The sequence below is a fragment of the Patagioenas fasciata genome, chromosome 1, assembly GCF_037038585.1.
Source record: "Patagioenas fasciata isolate bPatFas1 chromosome 1, bPatFas1.hap1, whole genome shotgun sequence".
Taxonomy (NCBI): Eukaryota; Metazoa; Chordata; class Aves; order Columbiformes; family Columbidae; genus Patagioenas; species Patagioenas fasciata.
Genome location: NC_092520.1, coordinates 160,184,450 through 160,210,520, shown reverse-complemented (window position 1 = coordinate 160,210,520; position 26,071 = coordinate 160,184,450). Strand labels below are relative to the sequence as shown.

Genomic DNA, 26,071 nt, shown 5'->3' with positions numbered 1-26,071 from the left:
GTAGCAAAAACAGCATCCCAGGTTTCTCTAGTCCCTGTGCCTTAGTCATAACAAGGTCCTTCCTGCACCTATTGCTTGATTTCTGGGTAGAGCAAAACACACTTGTAGCCAAAAAGCAAAGACCTAAACTAACACAACACTGATTCCCAAGGCTTCTCCTAAATTTTATCAAGCAAGGGGACCTTAGCCTAGAGTTTAAAAAACTTCTTTATAAAATCATCAAATGAAGACGAAAAAACTTGAATGTAAAATCTGCACCTTGAATACAAATTCACCCTGGCAGTATGTTCTGCCAAGCAGATAGAGCATACACTGACAAAGAGCAGACCTCCTCTAGACAACAATCCTGGTCAACAGCAATCAGATGAGACCAAGAAGTAGGATCATTTATGAGCAGCAATGGTGCAGTCAGGTCAAAACAGCAGGCAAAGCAGTCAGTAGTCTAAGGTGGCAGACTATCTCATTTAGCAGATGCCTTCAGCATTGTCCTTTCTAGCTAGGAAAGCTGGTTCTTGCCCTATATTCATATATCTTTTGTTGATGTTAGGAAAGGACAGGGTGTTCAGCGCAGCACCTCCAGCCTCTCAGGGTGGCTCATTGCTGCTACCTTGACCAAGACAGTAGCAGGTTCTTTTGCCCCCCATACTAGTCCTCCCAGACCCTCAGAAGCAAAAGTAATGGGTTTCTGGGACAAGGGTAAGGATGAAAAAAGTTTATTGTCAGAGAATAGGTGACAGACGTGGATAACAGGCAGCTGCAAGGAAGAAAAAGGGGTCTGTAGATGAGAGGAATGCACAGGGAACAGGTATATGCTAGGTAGGAGAGGATAGAGCCCCCACAGAATGGCATAGGCTGTGAGGCTGGATGAAGACTTCCCTCTGTCCCACCAACACACAGATTCCCAAAGCCGTATTTGCATCTCTCATCCTCCTTTCCAATACTCGAAGTTGCTAAGAAGTGTTCAGCAAGCTCCACTCATGCCATTCTCCTCCTCTTGTTTAAACTCAAACTTTTGAGTTACAAGTGTAATTCAGACCTGGTTGAATTAACGTATCCAAAACAAATTTCAGACTATTCCCCTCCCCTGTCATTACACAGGAGTCCCTGACATCTGTACTGCAACATGGATACATCCCATCTGTACTGCAACATGGATACATCCATACCAACCTGACTTCAGAGACCAGCTTGAACTGACACAGACCAAGATCATGGGGTGAAAAGACAATGGGCTAACAATCACTGGATAAAAATAATTCTTTCACTCCCTTGAAACCAGAGGCATGTTTTGATGACAGGTTATTCTGGGTTCAGCTAAGAATTATGTAGTTTACAGCATAAAACAATTACTGCTATAATAACTCAGAAGTACCAGAAATAATTGAAGCATAGGCAAATCTTGTGGGGATGTGGATTAAGAATATCATCCACTTCTACAGGATAGGTGTATACTACACCAAGATCTACCCCCTTCACTAAAGACTTTGCAGAGAATGATAGTTTCTCTTTTGTATGTGCTGAAGAGTCTTCTCCAACTTCTTCCCCAGCTCTTAGAAGGTTTTTCTATTGTCCAGGATGCTCTCGCAGCATCAGCAATTCTCTGGAATGTCCTGTACAATTTGCTTTACTGCTCTTAGCTACAGAACAGGATCAGATACACATATGACACACAGTACAAAATCAGAATTTACTTTCAATGCACTTACTCTCAAGAATCATTTTGATTCTTCTTGTATGAACATATGCAAACATTAGCTGAAATGTGTATTTCCATGTAAAGCACATATCAAGGCTGTAATATGTCACAGAACATATGAACTGACATGCAGCATATGGAAACAAAGACGATTACCTTAAAATATTTGTAGCTTTCTATTTTCAATAAAAAAAAGATTGCAGCTGCTCTGGCCCACTGAGAGAGTATTTATGTCGAAGGAAATCAAACCACTTTTATAAGAAGCCATATCTAAATCAATTGCTGATCAACCATCACCAAAATTTGCCTGACAGTGAAAAAGAGTTACTATGGCATCTGCCGAAATAATTTAGATGAGGCCTCATTTATTAAAATAGTAAATCTATACCACTATTAATCAAGCGTGATACAAACTATCGATCTAATACTTGCTCCCTTAGCTGGTACTCAGAGGCAGTAATTAAGGGAGCTGCTTAACATATCTGTTGTTTGCCACTGTGTTGAACTTTCAGCAAATGCAATCAGGAGTAGTAATGAAGGCTAGAGTTAAATAGCAGTTCATTCATTTAAATGGACCTTATATGATTGTTTTTGAATACCCAAGCAAAAAAGGTCAACAACCTTGGATGTGGCTGTTGAAATTTTGAAACTCTTTGAAGTATATTAATTGGGCTAGATGAGAACTTCTACCTTTGTCAGCTACTTGTTATCCAGCCCCAGAATTTTAAATGGGCCCTCAAATGCCTTGACTTTTCCTGACATTACACTGAACAGGACTTTAAGTAACACAAATAAGTGTAACATGGAACCAATTAGCCCAGATATGCTGGAAAACTTCAAATACTACAATAAATGAAATCTAATCACTGGAGAAGGAAAGCAACAATGAAAATCACTTCAACTCCATAGTTCAGTTTTGTTATGCACATATTTCCACCAGAACCTTCAAGAAAACATTCTTCTAGTTTAGCAGCAATAATTCTGGATTATATATGGAAGTGTAAAAACTAGAGGCTTAGTTACAAGATAACTCTCGATTTCCAGAAATATGACAGCTAATCATTATGGGGGGTGGTGCTGCCTCAGGTAGCTGAATGGATAAGTTGTTTTTTCCTGAGTGGCAACACTTCGTATCCAGGAATTAACTCATGGTATAAGAAGAGGGTTGGCTTTGATTTGTTTTTGTTTTATGTTTATGTTTTTGTTTTTTAGAAAAAATAAAACAAGGAGTCCTAAAGACATGGTTTTCTAGATCGCAAACACTGTATTTGATTTAACTGAGATTATTTGTTAAATTAATTTCTCTTTGCAAGTTGGTGAGAATAGCACCTGGAGTGAGCATTAGCTTACTTCAGTATCTTACTTCTGGAATCAACCTTGGAGTCAAAGGCACCAGCTGTTAAAGATGAATTTGTGTCAAGAGAGAGAATCTGGATTTATATATCAAAAGGCAGGTGGCTATCGCCTGTTTCCTTACTCTCACTCTTTAGTTTTCTAGAGTCAGCAGAACTCACAGCTTGGAAAGAAACAAGCCAAGATGAACTGATTAACAGCATGAAAATTATCATCATAACTCATCATACCCCGTTTCCCCAAAAATAAGACCTACCTTGAAAATAAGCCCTAACATCATTTTTCAGGATTTTTGAGGATACTTGGAATATAAGCACTACTCCAAAAATAACCCCTAGTTATAGTTCATAAAAAAGTTAATTTAAGTAGTGTCCAGGCAGCTATGCATGTAAAAAAGTAATAAGTATTGAAGTAAAAATTAATATAAGACCCTGTCTTATTTTTTGGGAAACAGGGTATGTCTGCATCAGGGTCCTGGTTTTGGCCTTGTGAATGAAGTTCTTGGAGAGAGGAACTCTCATGAAAGCCATCAGCTGCAGGGAAGTCAGTTCACAGGTAAGTTTGAAGGTCTGGTTTGGGTGTTTTTGTGTTTCGTTTGGTTCATTGGTTGGTTGGTTTGGTTTGGTTTTCATTGCTCATTTCTGACACAGCTCCCCGTATTTCTGAAGTTACAAGGGCTTTTGTGGTCTAAAAAAAACTTCATCTGGAGAGACTGCAGCTCATTCGCCCCCTAATCTGTGAAATGAAATGGACAGCACTCCACCATGGCCATCCATCCCTGAAGCAGAACAACAACTATTTAACAACACCGCTTCATGCTTTCTCATTAATCCAGTTAAGAAGCTAAGAAATACACAAAAACCACTCTTGAGTTTTATCATAGGCCTTTGTTAATGTGTAACCAATGAGTGTATTCTTGACATGCACTGTGCTGTCACAAGGTCTATGACCCACCCAAAAGGGAACTGTCAGGAAAATGAGTATCCAAGGAACTCTACTGCTCTCTCTCCAACGACAGAACACAAGATAAGATACTGATCGATAGTAAGACAGATTGTCAGCATGAAAAAAAAAAAAAAGGCTTCCTCTTCCTGAGCAACTGGCATGCAAACCAAGCACCTGCCACCTTAACATGGTGAGTTGACTATGGTGCAGGCAGTATCAATGGAGTATGAGACACACATTAGGTTTCAAGAGACAAAACTGATAGTTTCTTCCAGGACTGGAAAGAACAGTAACTGTTTTAGATGAGAGTAAAACAGGTATCTTTAGTCGCATCCAATCCAATGCCAATTAACACTGAATACAAACCAGACCTGTTTCTTTGACATAATATTGGATTAAGTCAAGCAGCTTGATGAGGGTAAGTGAATATGAAGATTTAGAGCTCAGCAAGGAAGAGCTAGGGGTAACACAACAATCCTGACATTAGGAGGGTAATGTATCTTATCCTATGTGATTAAGCGGCCCTGACAGGTCAGGTGCGTGCTTCTGTCTATTAACTGTCAGTGCACTGCAAAGTGACAAGCTCAGACATACAAGTCTACCTTCAGGATGCCTGAAGTGGGAGGCATCCTACCTCACATGCTCACTAACCAAACCCTTATCCAAAGGAAGGAGACACACAGGAGAAGACGACAACATTACTCACACTCTCAAGAAACAGTAGGATCCTTGCTGTTTCCATTGACACTACTTAATGCAGCTATCTGAACTGCCCTCTGCCCAGTTTAAGTTTAGAAGAGAACCACAGTCTTCTCTTGGCTTTTTCAGTCAACACATCACATTCACCTCGATCAACTTATTTTCAAGATCTCCTGAAATTTAATAAAGAACATCCCCAAAAGATAAAGGATCTTCAAGAACAAGGGAGGAGAGAGTGTCAAGGTGCTATTCTTGCTCAAGAATTTGGGGCATGTATTTCCATAAGCTATGTTACTGCCAAGGCTAGAGTTCCCTAGATCCTCAGGGTATGTGTATGTACTACAGCTGAGAACAAAATTATGCTTAAAAATCTGAAAAACAAACAAGCTTGCAAGAATTCAAACACAGCGGGCAATCTGTGGCTTTCTTTTATTGTTATTATTCAATTCAACTCTGCTTAATTAATTTTATGGAACCAAAATACACCAAAATGGAAAAAAAAAGGAATATATTTCCATATAAAATGGGCAAAACTTTATGAAAGTAAAGTTATGGAGCTTAAAATATTCCTTGGAGGCAGCACTTCATTTATGTTTATTTTTGAGAAAACATTATACTGGACAGTAAAAGGATAATAAACATTTTTGAGGAATGAAATCAAACACACCTTTAAAAATAAATGAACAAACAAAATGTGGTACTTCAAAATAATTTACGTGAGCAAATTTTTTATCTTTTCCAGACCTAAATATTATTAAATTTTACTAAAGATATTCCTGAACTTGTTCCACAGCAAAATCAATTAGCAGAATAACTACATAGGATAATCATATTTGGACATACCACATTAGGACAGCAGAAAAATTGAGTCAAACCCTTCTGGTGTGGAATGGACATTATCTGTATCAAGTTCAAATACACACTAGGGAATACTTTAGAAGTTTCTAAAAAGGACAGGGTATTTTGAAGAAATATAGTCTCTTCAGTACAGTAAAAAGAACTGTGTTGGAAATTCTTTTAAAAAGGACCAGCATGAATTTAAGAAGTTACGTTTTCATTTTTGTATTATTTTATCACTGAAAATAATAGCTAGTGATTAAAATAAAAGTTATGTATTTCATAGTTCTCTCAAAATGTGTATGTTTATAGTTGTAGACAAGAACATAACCTATCAGAGCAACTGGGAACCACAACTGAGAACTGAATTACCCTTAAAAACAGCCAGCCTTCTCAGAAGTCAGGTCTAAATTAGCAATTGCAATCTCTGTGCATGGTCAATAAGGTTACTCACCTTTCCTCGTGTCACAGCCAGAGACAATCATATGCATTTAATCTCCCTATCACATAACATTATATGTGTAGGGTGAAACACAGTCTGTGCATTGGAGACGAGACTGAATAAACGCTGCATCCACGTGGCAGGCAATACCCAAACCACGGTACTGCTCCAAAACAAAGCAAAGCGACTTTCTGTGCTGTGCCTCACAGCCAAGGCGGGGAAAGCTCAGCTGCTTTTTAGGCTGATGGTGGCCTTCTGAATGCTGACTTTTTTGGGGAAACTGAAAGAGTCCGTGTGGCTTTGATAGCCCTTGTAGTTTGTTTTATGAACACTGCTGTGCCACGTTGGAGCACTTGACACAGCAGGGACAGCTGAGCTGTGTTGCAGCACCAGCGTGCGATTCTCCATCACTTGTCCCAGCAAGAGCTTTTCCATCTGCTTTTCTATCCCCAGAAGTTCAGATACTCTGTCATCAAGGTCCCCACCACACAGTCTCCGAACGCCCCTCTTGTCATGCTTACGATACAGGAACAGGGAAAGGATTAGGCCTATTCCTGGTCTGTCTTTGTCTGGGAGAGGATAAATAAAAACAAAAAATACCAAACTTTTCTTCAAAAAGTATCATATAGTCAGCTAGACAATTCAACTAACTTCAGCATCACTATCATTGGTTTTTTTTCATTTTTTTAATAGGAAAGACACTATATGACTAAATGTACGTATTTGAAGAGTAGCTACTATTTGCAAATAAGCAGATCTTTCTTCCATCCAGACTGGCTTGTAAGACATACTCAAAGTAATACTACCGACAGGAGTCTGTGCAGAGATTTAAAAGAAACAGCAATATAGTTACATATCCCTCTTAGAATATTTCCTCATAAGTAATATCTTTGTATGCACATATGTACACACTGTAAATATTCTGGTCAACTACTTTGAAGTTTTTACAATGTGAAATCTTGTGAAAGACTTCACAGTGCTCTGGTACAGTTACCTCTGAAAAAAACCAGCAGGATCCACTATCACCATAAAACTGTTTTGGAAAGCAAGAGAAGAATGCGTTAGTCATCTAATGTCTGGGTGGGTTTTAGGTAGACAAAACTTGGCCAGATGATGCAGATTGGGACTTTCATCAAGACCTTGCCTTTATGTTTCCTGAACAAGATGTCCCAGAGCACTGGTTGAGTACTGACTCAGAAGAAAAACACCCACCAACAAGAATCTGCTTAAGAAGTAGCTTTTTTCAGTGTCTAGATTTTCTGGGAAATCTAGCCACATCTGACTGTGTTCAGTGCATGGAAAAAGAAGAAAGCACCACACTGATTCTGTGTAACTGCACACTGTTTCTCTGAGGTGCTAAACCAAATAAAATTGGAACAGACTGCTACATTAGTGAACATTTAGTAGGTCTTCTAACAGTCTAGATATTTCAGAATACTCTGCAATATTCTACTAGCCTGAGAGCACACAAATCACAGTTCACTGAAGTCCGAAGTGATGACCTATTTCTAGTCCTTTACTGTTGCCAATGGGAAGATGCCACAAGGCAAGAATGAAGGGCAGTGCAAAAAGCAAATGAATACTCCCTCTCTCCCCATGATGCCTCCTTCCCCACTACATCTCTGGACTGTTAAGTAAGGGCTAATCACTAGTTTCTGTCATATATTCAGTCTGGCACTGGCAGCAGGAACAGAGTGGTAGGGTACACAACTGTGTTTTACTGCAGTGATGCTGGAACATCACTGAGCCATAATTTCTGTGCGACACTGTGCCGGAATCTCAAACATCTCTGGTGACCGTTTGTAGTGAAATGTACCTCAGTACTGCCGATTCTTGCAAGCCCCTGCTCAAATATAGCTATAAATATACTAGCAAACAGAAAAGCCAGTAATATAAGGAATTCTTTTCACACTGCCTTTGGCATCAGTGTTTTACTGATGCAATGTTCCTAGGTACCTCAAGAATCAAAAAGTTTGAAATACTCCACTACTTTTCTCTCATTTTACACTTTCACTATGAACATGTTGGATGTTCTGATTTCAAAATGGGGACAACGCCATCACCTCAATTCCTAAAGAAGGCATTACCTAACCAGCATTATATGTGTTAATTATTAACTTTGATAATAGTAAACCTTAAAATGCCATATATATTCCAGAAATGCTTGACCAAACTCTTACTTTCCATTGTGCATGAAAAGCATCATGCAGAAAAAGAGTCTGTTCTAGAAGATTACAAGAAAAGAAAGATACTGGAAAAATTACATAACGGTACAAGTCAGTGGGAAAAAAAAAAAAATCCTGAAGTTTGAACGTGCCTTCCATAATAAATCAAATACAGCACAAGGGTCTTTTTTTTTTTTTTTTAAAAAAAAAAAAGAAGGTGGTGAGGCATTAGGGAAAAACAGAAGAAAAAACTCATTCTTTAGAGAAAGAGGAAAGAGATTATTTATCTCCAAAGTGTTAAATTGAACTTGCTGCAAAATTGATCATACCTCTCCAGACTCGGAAATACCCTACAGCAATTATTGATCAAAAGCAGTGAATGTACTACAGACCATGTTTATGTGCCATACAAAGAAAAAAATTGAGGGGAAAAGAACTGAAGTGTGCTTAAAACATACTTAACTTCGAAACACACTCAAATGCTGAGTTACTGATTAGATGAATTATTGCAGGAATGTGTATGAGGATAGATTATCTCCAGGAAAACATACCTGGCTAGATTGAATGAATCATCGATCAAGCCTGCTCGATTACTGACAGAGATAACCTGTGAGGGGCAAGCAGAAATATTGAACCATTTAGGGCAACGGAACACTGAAGGTTCACCTACCAAAGCAAATTTTAGGGATGAGAAAAGGGACTTACCTCATGGTTCCTTGTCAGCTGATTAATTAGCAGCCTCCAATTCCTAATATCATAATTAACTCTAAAGTAGCCAGTCTGGTTGATGTTCCCCAGCAACCAACTTGCCTCTTCCAAATCAGGAATTCTGTGGTGTTCTGGAAACAAAGAAAAATATGGGAAGGGGACTTGTTTTTAACTTAAAAAGTTCTAATTATATCTGTTTAATTCTTCCCTTTTTTAAGTAGAATTAATTCAAAGAATAAAAAGAACATTGTATTTGATTAATAATTTTCTTTATCTGTTCTAATATGGAGAGATACCAGCTGACATTCCTATGGGGACCTTTTACCTACATAAAACTCCAAAGGCGTCCTTTTTTTCCAGTAAATAGTATTTGTACCAGAGGTGCCCATTTTAAGTCTGGTACTCTGATTTTGGCCATGCTAGAACAGCTTTCTACAACCATAACTCAAATAATTCAACAGATGTGCTATAGAGAGAAGTCTAAACCTGTGATTAAAACAAAGAATTCTTAAGCGTTTCTGCATGTAGTTGATGAAGCTTTTATATTGGATTTTAAATTAAAGTATTTCCAGTTGTACAGCTTTGAGCTACTAACAACTGAGAGGTTCCCCTTTAGAACTAGACCAATTAACCTTATATCAACTAACCTGTTCTTCTTTCCCTTCTTTTTAAGTAATTGCTTTGAAGCTGAAAGTCTAAATTTATTCTAGTATTTGTACCAGCTAGAAGTCAGGCAGTCCATGACTATTTGCAGGACTAGGGATTTAAACAATAAAAATATCCTGAGCTCACGACACACACTTAAAGAATCATCAGGGAATGAAGCCTCAGGCTGCAATGTCTCTTGAAGAAGCCTTCAGTCTATTAAATTATTCTGACAGAACTGATCATGAACCAGAACTCACTAAAAATCCAGCTTTTTTTTTTCTACTCTAATAAAATTAATTTGTACACTGTTGAAAAAATAAACAGTCTTCTCATGCATTTTTAAAAATAAAAAAGAAATACACAAAATTTCTTTTAAATGCAATGCCACCAGGGAATTGTTTACTGTGCTTGAATCCCCTGAAAGTCATGAATGGAAAAAAATTTAACAATATGGACTTAACAATTCTCATATACTATCTAGAATGTAGACTTACTAAAGAAATTGATTTGTTTCAGTTTTTCTTATAAAAAAGTAATTTCTGAGCAAGTAACAGATCACTAGGACTGCAGATAGAAGGCATGCTTCTCCCTTGACTAAATACCTTCAGCAAATACACCACCACTTTAATGTGCAAAAACACAAAATCCTAAAAGGATCTTATTAAATGTTTAACTTAATGGAATTGTGTTATGCACATGAATTCAGATAAAAAGCTGCAGGATTAAAAAATAAAAAGAAAGTCCTCTTCTCACCTAGGTCATTCTGACATCATGAAAATATCTTAAAAATACACTTCTTAGAAACATTAAGTCCAGGATAACTCAGTTGTTGCCTACTCAATTCACTTGTTATTGCTCTATTAGGGTTTGTCTAACTGACTTGCACCAGTTCAATTTTATTCTATATAAACAAATGGGGAATATAAAATACAGACCCCTGGTTTTAGTTAAAATATTCTTCACATCCATTTAGTTGTCTGCAATAAAGCACCAAGCAGACTCACCCTTTAGGAGTCAACATCTCCTGCAGAATAGGACTAAGTGAGAAAACCACAACTAAGTCCTAACAACTCTGCGGTTTTCCCAGGCATTCATACCCTCAAAGCACCTAAGCTGCATTTGGAACAAGGTTTTCACACCGGGTGTCCTCCCTCCCTCCTTCCCTCCCTCCCTCCCTCCCTCCCTCCCTCCCTCCCTCCCTCCCTCCCTCCCTTCCTTCCTTCCTTCCTTCCTTCCTTCCTTCCTTCCTTCCTTCCTTCCTTCCTTCCTTCCTTCCTTCCTTCCTTCCTTCTTCCCTCCCTGTGTAAATCACTGAATCTTTTACAAAAAAAAAAAGATTACTGTAGAAATAGTGTAGAAGAACATAACAATTTACAGCATAGTGATAAAGAACAGATTTGGACCAAATACCTGCTGTAAAACAGGGAGAGAAGGAATTTGAATCTGGATCTGCCCCATTCTATTTACCCAGCATGGTGCTGTGAAATCAGCCTGTCACCCCTAATTCTCAGACGAGTTCCTTATGAACCTAAAGGGTTTCTTAAGAGCAACAGCAAAAATATCCACTTGTCTATCTAGGAAAGACCGACAATGGAAACGATAGCTTTTAGAAATTTGCCGGGTCTTCAGAGGCGTGCTGCTGTGTGAGGCCAGGAGCAGGCTGCTCATGCTTGGCACAGTTCCTACCACCTTAACCCAGTTCTGCTTTCCGCCCATGCTTGTCTGTTGCAAACTAACCTTTAAATGCTACCATCTTTGAAAGTAATTACTTGTAACTTGTTAGTCCCTACAGCTCTATGACACCTAAAAAACATATCAAACAGGTTATGAGCACACCTTAATCAATATCTGGGAAAATACAATAAATGGGCATTTTCAAAATCAGATGCAACAAAAAAAGTATATACATTTTTTCTTGTTTGAGTATTTTTCTGAAATTTTGATCTCTGAAGAAAAATACTTATGCTTTAATAGAGTACCAAATGATACTTGCCAGTCAAATATGACAAGGTCAAAATAACCTATTTCACAAGTAACAGCTGTGCAACACCTCCAAAATGTATTGGTTTAATGGAGAACAGTATATTTTCAAAGCTCAATGGCATTATTGCTGTTTGGGTCAGTTTAAATCCAACCATAACCCCTCGCTATAATTTTTTGTAAGACCACTCGTGCTGACGTCCTCCTGAAATACAGGACAGGAATCCTTCATGCCTTTCCAGCACATACAAGCATGTGATTATTTTGAAGGACTGCCTGATGCATGTGATTCACATAGTTCTATATAATTTACTGGAATTTCATTTTTTGAGTCTGATTATTTTCATACCTTTCTATAAAAGAAATTCTTTATTTTGGTATTACAGCACTGAAAATTCCTATACACCTGGATAATTTCTCCACTTAGCACAAACACATTTATTAGTTTCCTGTTGAAAGCATTATAGTCAGGAAAAGGTAGTAATTCAGTGTTAAACCCTATATTAGCCATTCATGACTTTTCTAAACAACAACAAAGATTTCATTTGGGAAGAAATCTACCTTTGATGGTTTTAGTTTACCTCTTAAAATTCCATCTAAAATATATAAGCAGTTGTATTGGAGATTAAAGGGAATTTTTAAAACTTTCCTCCATCAGAAAGTGTTTTTCCATGGTCACATTTGGGATTCCTCAGAAAATACTACTACTCTGAACCTTCCAGTTTTGCCACATACATATAGGAGACATTTAGGAGGAAATGGTTAAATTTTATGACATATGTTTTGAGGTAAGAAAGTCAGCTAGGGTCTGATTCTCATTTTCTCTGCTCTGGAAGTGTGAGACTCCTCCAGCTGGTGATAACTGCATGTTGCTTGAAGTTCTGAGCTCTCCCAGCTCTTGAGTAACTTCAGCTCCATCAAAAGCAGCAGGAATGACGAAAGCCTGCTGCTCCACATGGCAACATAAGCATTTCCCGAAGCAGGCCTGGGTGAAGGACAGCCTTCTGCAAGATGCTGCTCCAATGCTGACAAGAGTGTGGGCTAAACACAGTTCTACTACAGGTTCAAGTGTTCAGACTCACAGTTGTTATTTTAAGTCTTCATTTTACACACCCCCTAGCATACTAAGAAATTGGTTTATGCTGGTAGAATCCCTACTGGGAGAACTGACTCTATCTTCATGTAAAAGTAATTCCCCAAGAGTAGCACAATTTCATGCCAACAACAGCAAGTGAAATTTTTCTGACAATGTTCCATGAGGAATTTCTCCACAATCACAATATTTCATGAAAATATACTGTCTTTAACTAAATTCTGCAAATTTTTTGCAAGAACTTTTCATACAAGGAGAAGGCAAACCAGAAGAAAAAGTTCTTATAAGCTCACTTGCCATGTTGCCATCGCTCTACATTGAAACAAAACTATTGTTATAGTGAACAACAGAATAAATGGAGCACATCAGTAAATATGATCACATTTTTTTTCTCAAATAGTCTTTCCTCAGACTACCCTTCTATCCATTAACATTCCTATATTATCGACCTGCTAATGTCTATGATGATACACAATATAAGCAGCAGTTTTCTGTTAAGATGTTTGCTCAGCTCTTGGGATAAGGGGAGTGATTTTGCCTCACTCTGTCAAAATCGTGCCAGGATTGCAGGTCTTGTATCCCTGGTCCTCACCATGGCTGGCTAAAGCTGTAAAGCAAGACCTATATATTTATTTTACACCACAGTGCTTCCCTTCCTCCTGTTTGTAAAAGATAAAAGAGTGGAGTCTGGAAGTAACATAGGTCAAGCTCAGCAGCTGAGTCTCAGAAAGGTAAATAAATAGTATTTTTCTAATGTTCTGTTCCCCAGTGGGCATCCAGCAAACCTCAGCTCAGAAGCAGCTGTCTTCTGCAAAATACTTCATGAAGGAGAATCGGAGTGTCAAGGGGCTTACAGTTAAAGTTGAGATTATCTAGCAGGAGATGGCATAATATAGTAAGTTGAGACTTGCTCTTTGGAAGGCAACTGCCCTGTTGAACTTTCTTTCGCCCATCTCATGGCAATCCTGTGGAGATACTAAGAGGAGGCTGAATGAGAGTCACTTTAACAGAGGCAAGGAGGTCCATTAGAGGAATATTTCCCTGGAACTTAACAAGTCGGTCAATATATATGAGGTGGGGATGGAAAGGGCTGGGAGGCAGACTGCAAAGCTGTGTCAGTCAGTTCAGCAGCACTTGCTGAGTCACATGGAGATGTTTCCTACCTGGTCTCTGAGAGCCAGAACAGTCATGCCAGGGAACAGCAAATTTGCCTTTGTCTAAAGCCTTGCTCATCTGTTTGAAATGGATGCTAGGTAAACCTCCCTACTTGAGGTTAAAGCCACTTCTCCTGGATTTCAAGAAACATGATAGGTGACCCTGTGCTTCCACACTTAGTACTCCTTCAGCAGCAATTGCCAACACCTTCCTGCAAGCTCTGATAAGCAGCCCTCTGGTGGGGATGGGCTCAGTTCAGAGCTGGTCCTTGACTTTTTACCCACTACTGGGTTTGGGCTGATCCCAAAACACTGAGGACATTATGTTCATACATCATTACAACTACTGCAAAAGAGAAAACTTATCTAGGAGAAACAGAGACAAGCCTTGGATCTATGACAGAGCAGAAGTCTGTAACATCAATGATTTCCACCGTGCTGATGAAATCTATTATTCAGCAGAACTCCAAGAATGTAGCACCAAGGCCACTGCAGCCATCTTAGCATGATGTCTCTGACCTCAACATCAATAGGAAGGTTAATCATGAGATGCCTCCTTTCTTTGTGATCAGTTTAGTTTTCAGAGGCTTAACAGCTGTCACTCACCTGGAGCAAAATTGCCTCATCCATGACTATGAGGAGTGAACAGGGAAAAAGGTGGTGGTGACATATCTGTGCAGCACTCTGAGAGCAAAAGAGACAGCTCCATTTCACATGGCCAGACAAACTGAGCCACTAAAAGGGTCATCTGATAGCTGGCATAAGAACTGATGGGTAGAAAAATGGTTACATAAATGCTATGGCTCACTGGGTAAGGAGAGCAGAGATTGGCAGAAGCACGTGCAAAATGAAAACCTTCCAAAATTACGACTACATACTTTCCACAAACAGGTGTGAAGAGCTACACTGAATATGAAACATCTTGGAGATTATGCACTTTGTCAGGCAAGTTGCCAAGGTCTGGCACTGTTCTCTCTACAGGATTTGTTGCAAAAGACAACAAATTAAATCTCAAAGAGATGCTGCATAGTTGTAATTTCCAGTGTGCTACTTCACCTCGGTATTGTGAAGAGTGGACAGAATGAACTCTGTTGCCAGCAGTTGCAATGATCTGCAGTTATCTGAACTAATCCTGCTTGGCATATTGAACAATTAGAGATCTGCATGCCTTACTATCTCTAGTACGTAACAAGACACAGCCAGGATGAGAAGAGAGCAGCAAACCAAGCATTCTATGTTCAGTGGCTCTCACAAGACTGGACAGTAGCCTTCTATCCCTTGCTCATGAAAATGCCAGTTGGCACCCTACAATACCTAGATGAGGTAACAGACATGGTAGCAAAGAGGATGCAAAAATTGGTAATTCTGTCTCTTGTCCTTTTGGATGTACATGAAGGAATCCACTCCCTCATCAGCAAATAACCACCCCTGACAAACTCTAGTCGAAGGCAGGGGGTGTACTTCTCTAGGAAATTGTTATTTAAGCTACCACAAAAAATGAGTATTTCCTCACGGCAATACAGGTAGCTATTTCAAAACTCATTTCTCTCAGGTAACACACAGACAAGGTTAATTTTATTGAAAAAAAATTAAGTGATATGCCAAGTCATTAACTGGGGCCCTCTTCATAACTGGCAGCTGAAATGAGGTATGTGATCAGTATTACATGAGAGACAACTGACAGATTTTCATCATCTCCCATCTACTCTTCAGGTTATCCTGAAAGCTTCTTTACCACAGCAGTTCAGTCAACAACAAGGAAATGCCCACTCCTTCCTAGAGAGGGCATTGAAAACATCCTCATGAACAGCATTTTCACCAAATTTCATTTGAGTATCTGTATTCATTTACACTCACTTGAAGTACAATGTGACCACTCCCAATCTTCCAAATATCCTCTGGAGTAGTTTGTTTCACCTCCAGCTGGCAAAGTTGTTCCCAGCCTACTTGCTGGGACAACACTGAAACTGTATCCTCTGCACAACAGAAAGTCTTCATGATTCTTGCTGTCCACAAGAATCACTCCTGGGAAACGTCCTTTCCAGTCTCAGAATCCCTCCCACATCCCCGTGAAACAAACAGAACAGCTGCAGAAAATCTCCAGAACCACCACAAACTCATCTATACCAGCCCCAATACATAACAGTACACACAATGAGTCATATATTGAGTACATTCAAGGATGTTCTTCCTGGCTTTTTTATGTTGAGGAATTCTTCAGCTGAGCTAGACAACAATAAGCAGAAGCAAGAGGACATGCTTGCTGTGGTCATAAGTTTACAGTCTCACTTTCAATGAGGTAGAGCAAGTGACTGAGTGAGAAAGTAATGACGAAGGACAAGGATAATGACAATAGATCACAGTGGCATTGATTCACTACACAGGAAACTGATGACTCAAAAAGGTTCCTCTTTAATTTCTATATAGCAGCCACCCCAAAATCATTGCTCACACTGGCCATCATTAATTTGTTGATTTCTTGAAGGCACTTCGATAGGAGCAGTAGATCTTAAAAGAGTGGGTAGTGGTTTTATGGACTTGTTCCTCCACAGCACTCTGCAAGTAAAAGGCAATGAAGAAGCAACTGTGCATATAATAGTGATATACTGAATGTTCAAGGCAGGAGTGAAGGGAAGGAGGCATGCATGTACAACCTAATGAGATGAGATGAGGTGAGATGATCAACTCTCTCTGAAGTCAGTGGGAATCTTTCTATTAACTTCAATGAGAGTTCAATCAAGCCCTAAAGGACAAAAGTAGAGCAAGTCATTAAGGCAGACTGTGAAAGTGCAAACAAGTTTTGAAGTATTCTGGATGTGTTAATATTAAAAAGTATGGCCAAGGTGATATATTTCTGTGAAGTGAGGCAGCATCTGTATGCTTTGACTAGAGTATGTTTCCCAGGTATAAAAAGTGCTCTGGTCCCACATACATTTCTAGATTGTTATATCATGTTCTGGTAGGCTGCAAATGATCACGGCAAAGAAACATCTTATACCACCAGTAAGTCGGGATACTCAGATTTCCACTGATCATGCACCATTCATTTCTAGTCCCGTTGGCTACTAAACTCTATGTCACTATTATTGTTTAATGACTTATAAAAGGAAAAAAAAAAAAAAAAGAACAAACACAGGCTCACACAGGTTTTACTCTTTCCTCTCTACAGTTAAATTTCTATCAGAGGGAAATCTTTATACTCTTCTAATTTTACAAGAAGGGGTCAGTTCTCCCTCCATAGCCCTTGTGTTGAGGGGATGTATGGCTCCTTCTTTTCCCTTTCATATAATAATTCTATTCAATTGTACACATTTTTTCCCTCACTATCTTCAATTCCAGTCCAAAACTGTCAGCTGATGTAGCAGGAACTGCTAAGAAAATAGAGAAATACATTCTGAAATTTCTATAGCAGGATTCCTTTCTCAGGGTGATAAAAAAACCACTGGTATCTAGTTCTAGCTGTCCTCAGGACAATAACTATTCTAATCATGTTGGAACTGAGGAGGGAGAAAATAAGTAGTAAGCAGAACTATGCACTTTTGAGGTCCAGCATCTGGTTATCTAACAGAGAGAAGAAATACTTCGATAGGTCAGTAAGGAAATTTTTAATGACAGTAAGCATTTCTTAGCCCTGGTTCAGACTATGGATCAGAGTTTAAAAATGCCAGAATTCTAAATACTTCACATTTACTAAGTTATATTCATCAGATGTTTTGCTATAAAAATATTACATTTGACTTTCACCAATCAATAAAGTGAATTGCATTAATCAATGATTTGATATGTGTTGCTAAATCAAAAAATCTTAGCACTTAGGTACACATTTCTATGTAAAAGCTTTTCATTATACTGTCTAACTTTTGCAATAATTATAAATCTTGCTTGTTGCTCACCCTTCACTCCTCCTCCCTCCCTTCCCAACTCTCTTTTTTTTGTAATTCATTCCAAGTAGCTAAAACTGGGTGCAGAGCAACTAAACAATTATCTAGGATCAATTCCAAAGAAACAGTTGAGGAAAACACAAGTATGCGTTATGAGATTCCACTGGGAGGAAAGTTTATTTTTACCTGATTTGTTAGACACCCATATAATTGCCTCTGATGAGATGTGGCTCGTATTTCCTACCGCAATTGTTAATGGAATCTGCCACAAGTAGCTGCAAGACAAAGGAGGGGGAATCTAAGAACAAAAATACTGAACTGATTCTTCTCACAGCAATCAGGGATCATGTCAAAGAAATCAAAACACAATTTCAGTAGCAGTGTAAAGATGTGGATTCTAGCAAGTTACTTTGATTTTGAAATGCATTTGCTATTAGCAATCAAACAATGAAAAAGTCATTCATCTTAAAAAAAATGAATTATATTTTACATTTTTCACACACTATTATCATATGAGGGCTTTTTTGCAAGGTTTTCCTAGTTTAAGAAAATTATTAACAAAAAAGGAAGTAAGGATTTCCCATAGAAAGAAGAACACTCTTTTAGATTTACTTTGAAAAAGAAAATCTCCAAGTAAAATATGCTTTGATGTATAGGGACTCCAAACATTAAAAATAACATACTCTTCTTCTTACAATGCTATGATGGGTTTCATAGCTACTGATTTATAAAAACAAAATGAATGGGATGGATCTACACTTCTTTGCACCACTTATTATCACTTACATGTACACAGACTGGGCAAAACATGCTACATGTGGATTTGGAGATATGCTGGTGTAACCAGACCCAGACATGCCTATAGGGTATCACAAGTTGTTTCTCATTTGGCATAAATATTACAATTTACCTCGGACTTTTATATAACATATTTATCTCAGTAAACAGGAGTTGGCTGTATTAAGTCAATCTTTTGGGAGAGATGTTCCTGCTCCGGTGGGGAGGACTGGATTAGATGATCTTTCAAGGCCCCTTCCAATCCCTAACATTCTGTAATTCTGTGATAAATTCCTGTGCATCTTCATCATCACCTCTATTCTTGAACACTCAAAAGTTTAATTTTACCAGCCAGTGACAGAACAGACAATTCCCTCACAGGTCTGCTATGTCATTTTGTACACTGGTCAAGGGCAAGCACTCAGTAATGGTACAGGTACTCTTGCCTAGGGACTAAGTGTGCATTATAGCAAGGCAGCATGGCAAGAGAATGGCCCCAACTCAGTTACCACTTAGATATCAAGTAAGTATATAATTTTAGATTGATTGCATTAAAATGGTGCAAGGATGAGTGTAGGCAAGTTCTTGGTACCTACATCAGCTTCTCTCCTGCTAATACACAACACAGCAAAACTAACCTATGGTACCATAAAACTAAGGTTTTCTCTTTTCCACTTACCCAGAAGCCTGCTCCACTGAACTACAAACACCACCCACATGTGTCCCAGGCACAGCTGACGCACGCTGGCTTGCAAGTGCTGTGCCTAGGAAGGTGTCTGCCATTTGGCACTGCAAACCATAACGATCAAGCACCACCGAATTCCTCCTGTGCCAATTCAGTGAGAAATGGTAGACTACTCAGGAACTTCTGTTCCCTGCTGCTCTCAGATTTCATTAATAAAACAAGGATTATCTGATCCTATTATTTCAAAGGCCAGATCCAGAAAACGCTTCCAGACATGAGTAACTCTGCACACTTGACATAAAGACAGGGAGAGCAGCTCCGCTGTGGGAGTTCAGCTGCCAGGGCTCAGGGTTAACATGATGTATCATTTGTGGCCTCATCACCGTGGACTTGCCTGGGGATCTGGAGTCTGGGCTCAACCTGGCTGCTGCCCCCAGGCCTTGCTTGGGGGCTAGGAGAGACCCCTGTCTCATCAGCTCTGCCTCCATGCTTGGCTCCCCACCACTTTGCAAACAGCCCCCCACAAGTCTGTGGGTTTGCAGTGCTCAGAACAGAATCACATGTGCCAGGAAATACTTGTCCGTACAGCACTGATTCAGAACAGAGGGGGAGATATTTGGAAAACCGTAGGGCTGAAAGAGCTATGAGTGACACTGGAATGAAAACATGGCATTTATTGCCATATGGGAGAAGAAAAAAGGTCCCATGTGATTTTGAGTTCTCTAAAAGTTGGTATTATGACACAATGGGAAAATAATAACATCTACATGTGCACCAAAGACACACTCCACGTGAGCACATGCTCTGGCAGACACTTGTTGGATAATAAAGTTGTGGTATCTGAAAATGCTACTGCGATTATCAATCTGCCCACTCCTTGTGCAGGATGCTGTAATACCACCCTGACAGTACAGTCAGCAGAAAAGGATGCCCATTGGTGCAATTGCTTCTCCAGTTCTCAGTCGGGTCTTTGTGCAAAGTTACCTTTATTGTTGGCTTAACTAATACACTGGACTGTGAACAACAGTAATGAGGTGAAAACGTGCATTGTCCTGCTGCTTCTGGTACAGCAGTAATCACTTTTGGATTTGAAAGGTGAGGGCAGTCAGAAGATGCTGTGAAGTGATGCACCAGAGAATATTCGCCACTCTCCTAAATACCTTATGCCTTACTAGACACCCACCACTAGACACCATCTAGGAAAGATGCCGTCTTTAAAAATACACCCAATTCTAAATACTCAGCTCTCCAGAATGAAAAAGATGCTGGCAAATTGTGACTGAGAAAAATGAGGCAAACTTAAGCAAATAACTCATACAGTATTTGAAAAACAGGAACTTCGGTATTTAAAAAAAAAAAAAAAAAAAAGAACTGCATTTGCACAGTATTTTTATGACTCTTGAGTCCTGCTGAAAAAGTTATACAGCAAAATAAAAGATACTGAGAGCTGCCTATGTAGCTTATTTAAATACATATATACACATACACAAATACAAGTGTATGAACATACACATGGACATCTGTTATTTTGAAAAGGAACTTCATAAGAATATATTCTCTACATTGAAATATCTATACAGAGAAGACTTTTATATTACTTTATTTTATGTTACCTCCAATTAAGGTAAGTCCTATTGAAATAAGGTCAGATCCATCTCTGAAAGGTGATCTAGCTGTGGAACAGAAGTCATGTAAGCTACTCATCCTAGAAAAGACATGTCAATCCAGTTGGGAAGATTCGTACTGGCAGGTTTAACTTTTATCTCCCCAAGATGAGAGATCTTCTCAGCACTCTCCAGAACCTCCAAATATTATCCTCTCAGTTACTGGTTTACTAGGTGAACCATAGATTTCCTTTCAGCAGACCTCTCCAGAAACCCAATTTTCCTGATTATACTGCTGCTGTTCTCTATATGTTTATCAGCTTTCCCTTTCCAGTCCTCCTCATTCTCATTGAAACTTCTGCCACTGTCGCAGAAAAAGCTGTGGCTGACTTTTTAATCTGTACGTGAAAAAGATGTATCTGGCTCACCTTCCAAAAATTTCGTTCTCCTACACACCATCTCTAAGTGATCAGTATAGACTGTGTTCTTCGGAGATGACTAGAAAGAAGCAAACTTCTTCGTACTTTTCTATTGCACTTTTCTGCTTTACAGAGAAAACAGGAATAGGGGCCACTCGTCTGTTTTTCTCCTGCTTTGTCTGTGAGTAGTGCATATCTTTTATTCTTTATATGCTGGGAGCACATACGATCTGTGTATGTATTTGACCAAGGAAAGGAGTATCCTGTTCCACTTGGCCAGCTGCTGCCTGATGTGACAAAACATTTTCAGTGAAAGTAAGAATATGGCCTTGGGGGCTCAGTGACTGGGGCAGCAGGACTCAAAACATCCCTCTGTAGGAATCAGATGCCTGTTCAGGCAGCACAATTAACCCCTGGGTGAAATTGAGCTAAAAAACTCTTTGTTCAGTCTGTCTGAGATGCTGATGAGCTTCAGACGGATCCACACACAACATCCCCCTGGATACAAACCTGATGACTTTAACAAGGAGCTAAAGGCAGACCTCTTTAATGTTGGGAAACTGAGGGCTATTTCAGGAATTTAAGAAGTCAACTCTGAGGATGAGGAGGAGAGAAATCTAAAATCGGAATTGACATGGTAAAAATGAACTCTGCTGTACATAACACTGTTAAGTCATAAATGTCTTAAAGAAGGTAGGAAATTAGGATTGTGTTGAAAGGTAGTATAAATAAGTCTTTAACTGTTGATTTACAAGTGAGAAACTGTTAACGTGAAATAGTTAAATTTAGGTTGACATGCACAATTAAAAGGAATGCTTTGGTGTTTATGTGGTTGTTGGGTTTTGTTTGGTTGGTTTGGGTTTTTGTTTGGGTTTTGTTTGGGTTTTGTTTGTTTGTTTTTTTTTTTTCATTAGCCACACATCAATGCATAATACCGAAGTGTGCTAGTATCTCAATTCAGTTTAAACCATAATCAGGGGGACTTGTTTGATAAAGTAATACAATCTTGCATCTGCCAAGGTACATGCAATACTAGAAGCTAGCTAATTATGCTCTGTTTGTGTTATATAGATTTTTTTGCCTTGAGCATTACATAATGACTACATAGCCAATATTAGTGTACTTTATCTCACTGAGAAAATTAACATATTTGTGAGAAGTATTTGCTTAGGCCTTGACTTCCAACAAAGAACTGAGATCCCTTCATGGGCGAATTTTGAGATGATTAAGTATTAAGCAAACAGTATGCCTCACACTTCTGCCTTCGATGAACAGTAATGTTGTAATAATTTTGGATCTTCAGTGGAACAATTAGTGGGCTTCTTTGCAAAGAGCTATGCAAAGTCAAAAAAAAGGGCAGTAGATTATTTCCTCTGCTGACAAAACAAAGATCTCAGGTCATTAAAGAAGAAAAGTCAAGGTTTCTAGAGTTCCAGATTTTGCACACCTTTTCAACTACTTTTTCACATTAATGAACATTTTTGCTGAGATGTAAACCCATATGTTTTCAAGATTCATCCTCCCTGTAACCATAACGTGCCAAGCTCCACCCACTGCTTCTAATGATTACCACATTCTTCTAGTGACATTTCTCCTTTCTCCCCAGATTCCAACCTAAACAAAGAGGTTCAGCTATTCCTAGTCATTACTCACAAAACAATGAAGGTAGCTGCTCAATATTCAGAAGCTTATTATCCTTGGCTGCATTACAAAGAGTATACAAGTAATGGGATTGCTTCATGTAAAGTGACAGAACATCTGTACCTAAAATATCACAGCAGAACTTAGCTGACCTGCTTTTTGTATGTGAGAGGATGTGAACAACCACATCCCTCTCTATATCCTTCTGCTTTTACAGACCTTTGGGTTAAAGACTCCTAATCTATCCTGCTGTTCTTTATACAGAAACTATACTTAATCCTTCTTATTGTCTACCTCTATATTTTTTCTATCTATTATAGCCACTTCCAGGTCAGAAAGCCAGACCTGCCCTCTGTGCTTTGAAGGTAGGTCTACCATGGATTAAGAGTGAACAATTCTTTTCCTTTCTACAGTCGTTTATACTTCTTATACGCTCCTTTCCTACTAATCCCTACTGTTCTATTTACTTGCTTCACTGTGTCTGCACACTGAGCTGGTGTTTACAGAAAATTACATACCATAACTTCAAGATCTCTTTCCTCAGAGAGAAGAGTTTCTTCAGAACTCACCACTGAGCATCTAAGTTAGGACTGTCTTCCTCACATGTATCATCTTTGTAGTTATTAATATTAAGCTTCATTGGTCATTTTATTGCCATGTCCACCAGCACTGAGGGATACTTCTGTAATCTTGGTAATAACTTCTGGTTTTACTACCCTCACAAACTTCCTACCACTGGAAAACTCTGTCACCTCACTCTTCCATGCCATTTATCACATCATGCAATAGGAAAAACTTCAGCAAAGGTTTATCAAGAATTTAATGTGTTATCACCCTCCACTGAGAAATTCAACCATTTAATTTCACACTTTTTACTTATATCACAGAATCACAGCATGTTAGGGATTGGAAAGGACCTCAAAAGATCATCTAGTCCAATCCCCCTGCCAGAGCAGCGACACCCAGATGAGGTTACACAGGAAGACGTCCAGGAAGGTCTTGAATGTCTCCAGAGTAGGAGACTCCACAACCTTACTGAGAAGAAGTTTCTTCTCAAATTTAAGTGGAACCTCTTGTGTTCCTGTTTGAACCCATTACCCCTTGTCCTACCATTGGTTGTCACCGAGAAGAGCCTGGCTCCATTCTCGTGACACTCACCCTTTATATATTTGTAAACATTAATGAGGTCACCCCTTAGTCTCCTCTTCTCCAAGCTAAAGAGACCCAGCTCCCTCAGCCTTTCCTCATAAGGGAGATGCTCCACTCCCTTAATCACCTTTGCTGCCCTGCACTGGACTCTTTCAAGCAGTTCCCTGTCCTTCTTGAACTGAGGGGCCCAGAACTGGACACAACATTCCAGATGTGGTCTTACCAGAGCAGAGTAGAGGGGAAGGAGAACCTCTCTCGACCTACTAACCACCCCCCCTTCTAATACACCCCAGGATGCCATTGGTCTTCCTGGTCACAAGGGCACAGTGCTGGCTCATGGTCATCCTGCTGCCCACCAGGACCCCCAGGTCCCTCTCCCCTACACTGCTCTCTAATAGGTCATTCCCCATCTTATACTGGAACCTGGGGTTGTTCCTACCCAGATGCAAGACTCTACACTTGCCCTTGTTATATTTCATTAAATTTTTCCCCGCCAGCTCTGCAGCCTGTCCAGGTCTCGCTGGATGGCAGCACAGCCTTCTGGTGTGTCAGCCATTCCTCCCAGCTTGGTGTCATCAGCAAACTTTCTGATAGTACACTCTATTCCCCCATCCAAATCGTTGATGAATATATTGAATAATACAGGCCCCAGTACTGACCGTTGAGGAACTCCACTAGATACTGGTCTCCAACTAGACTCCGCCCCATTGATCACGACTCTCTGGTTTCTTCCCTTCAACCATTTCTCATTCCACCTCACGACCCGATCATCCAGATCACACTCCCTCAGTTTAGCTCTAAGGATGCTGTGGGAGACTGTGTCAAATCCCTTACTGAAGTCAAGGTAGACCATGTCTGCCACTCTGCCATCATCCATCCATCTTGTTATGTCCTCATAGAAGTCAATGAGGTTGGTCAAGCACGACTTCCCCTTGGTGAAGCCATGTTAACTGCCCCTAATGACCCTCTTATCCCTGATATGCCTTGAGGTGGCACCAAGGATAAGTCGTTCCATCATCTTCCCAGGGATGGAGGTGAGGCTGACCAGTATATAGTTATCCGGGTCCTCTTTCTTGCCCTTTTTGAAGACTGGAGTGACATTTGCTTTCCTCCAGTCCTCAGGTACCTCTCCCATTTCCCAAGACTGAGATCTTCCCTCTTATTCCAGTACAGATTATCTTCTTTAGGAATTGTTAATGAGGAAGATGAATCTCCAAAACCACAAAAAGAACAGCTAAATTGACAAGATGCTAGATACATCTAGATACAGAAGACATCTATTAATAGTCTTTGATTACATACTTCGCTAGAAAATCAGAGGAGAACCATGACTAGGTAGAAGAACAGAACAATGTACAGACTTTAGAAAAAAAAAATAGTACATCTAACAACAGAAGAATAAAGGGCAAAATTAAAATGCTATGCACAAAAGTAAATTAAGTGATCTGCCTCTTAGCAGGATATAAGAAGCATAATTATTTTAAAGTGTAGTGGCAAGTATGAACTTAAATAATAGAATTATCTAGGTGGGAAGGGACCTTAGGAGATACAGTCCTCAGCTCAAATGTGCTAACAATACAGGAAAACAGGATTTTATTGTAGACAGAACATGAGATCAGGCTGTACATTCAGCAGCATCACACAAAGTCAATAAAGTCAAACGTGGCAAATGATTTGCCATCTGTTTTTTTTCCTAATTCCTCCCCATGCAAAGCATCTACAGAATTACTTTCAGAAAAGCTGAAAACCAAAAGCTGTATGTACCTAGGCCAGGAAAGGAAATTGTGAGTTGTCTAAATTATCCTTGGTTGGAAAAACAGAAATAATATATCTTCCATCAGCTGTCACTGGTGAAGTCTCAGCCATCACTCTTTTATGACTTAGTTTCTCTGGGCTAAATTCAGTTGTGCAAGGTGGTGTCAAATAAGCTGCTGTGGGGTACTTGAGACATGTGTCAGGGGCTGAGAGATATGGCTCTGCTTCTACGGATGCTCCCGCTCATGTAGTGGCAGCACAAGGTCAAGCAAGACGCGTGAGGGCACCTCCAGTGGCACCAGTCACCTGTGCAAGCAACTAAATGAGCCTCTTCATCCACTCGATGTTGACTCGATGCTATCCCAAGGTAACTTTCTCATTTCTAACTGAAAAAAGCAAATTTTCAAAACCAAGCTGCCCATAAGAAAGAAAAGACTTCA

At 39.4% G+C, this 26,071-nt stretch overlaps 1 protein-coding gene across 2 annotated transcripts in view; it reads right to left on the bottom strand.

The window, feature by feature from the left end:
• TRHDE (thyrotropin releasing hormone degrading enzyme) overlaps window positions 1-26,071 on the bottom strand; it is a 218,370-nt gene that overhangs the window by 40,186 nt on the left and 152,113 nt on the right. For both annotated transcript variants that reach the window (XM_065844053.2, XM_071799303.1), the window contains 3 exons: window positions 17,788-17,876; window positions 8,843-8,976; window positions 8,689-8,744 (listed from right to left, as the gene is read on the bottom strand). In XM_065844053.2, coding sequence (XP_065700125.1) covers window positions 8,689-8,744; window positions 8,843-8,976; window positions 17,788-17,876 — 279 coding nt within the window. The remainder of the gene's footprint in view (window positions 1-8,688; window positions 8,745-8,842; window positions 8,977-17,787; window positions 17,877-26,071) is intronic.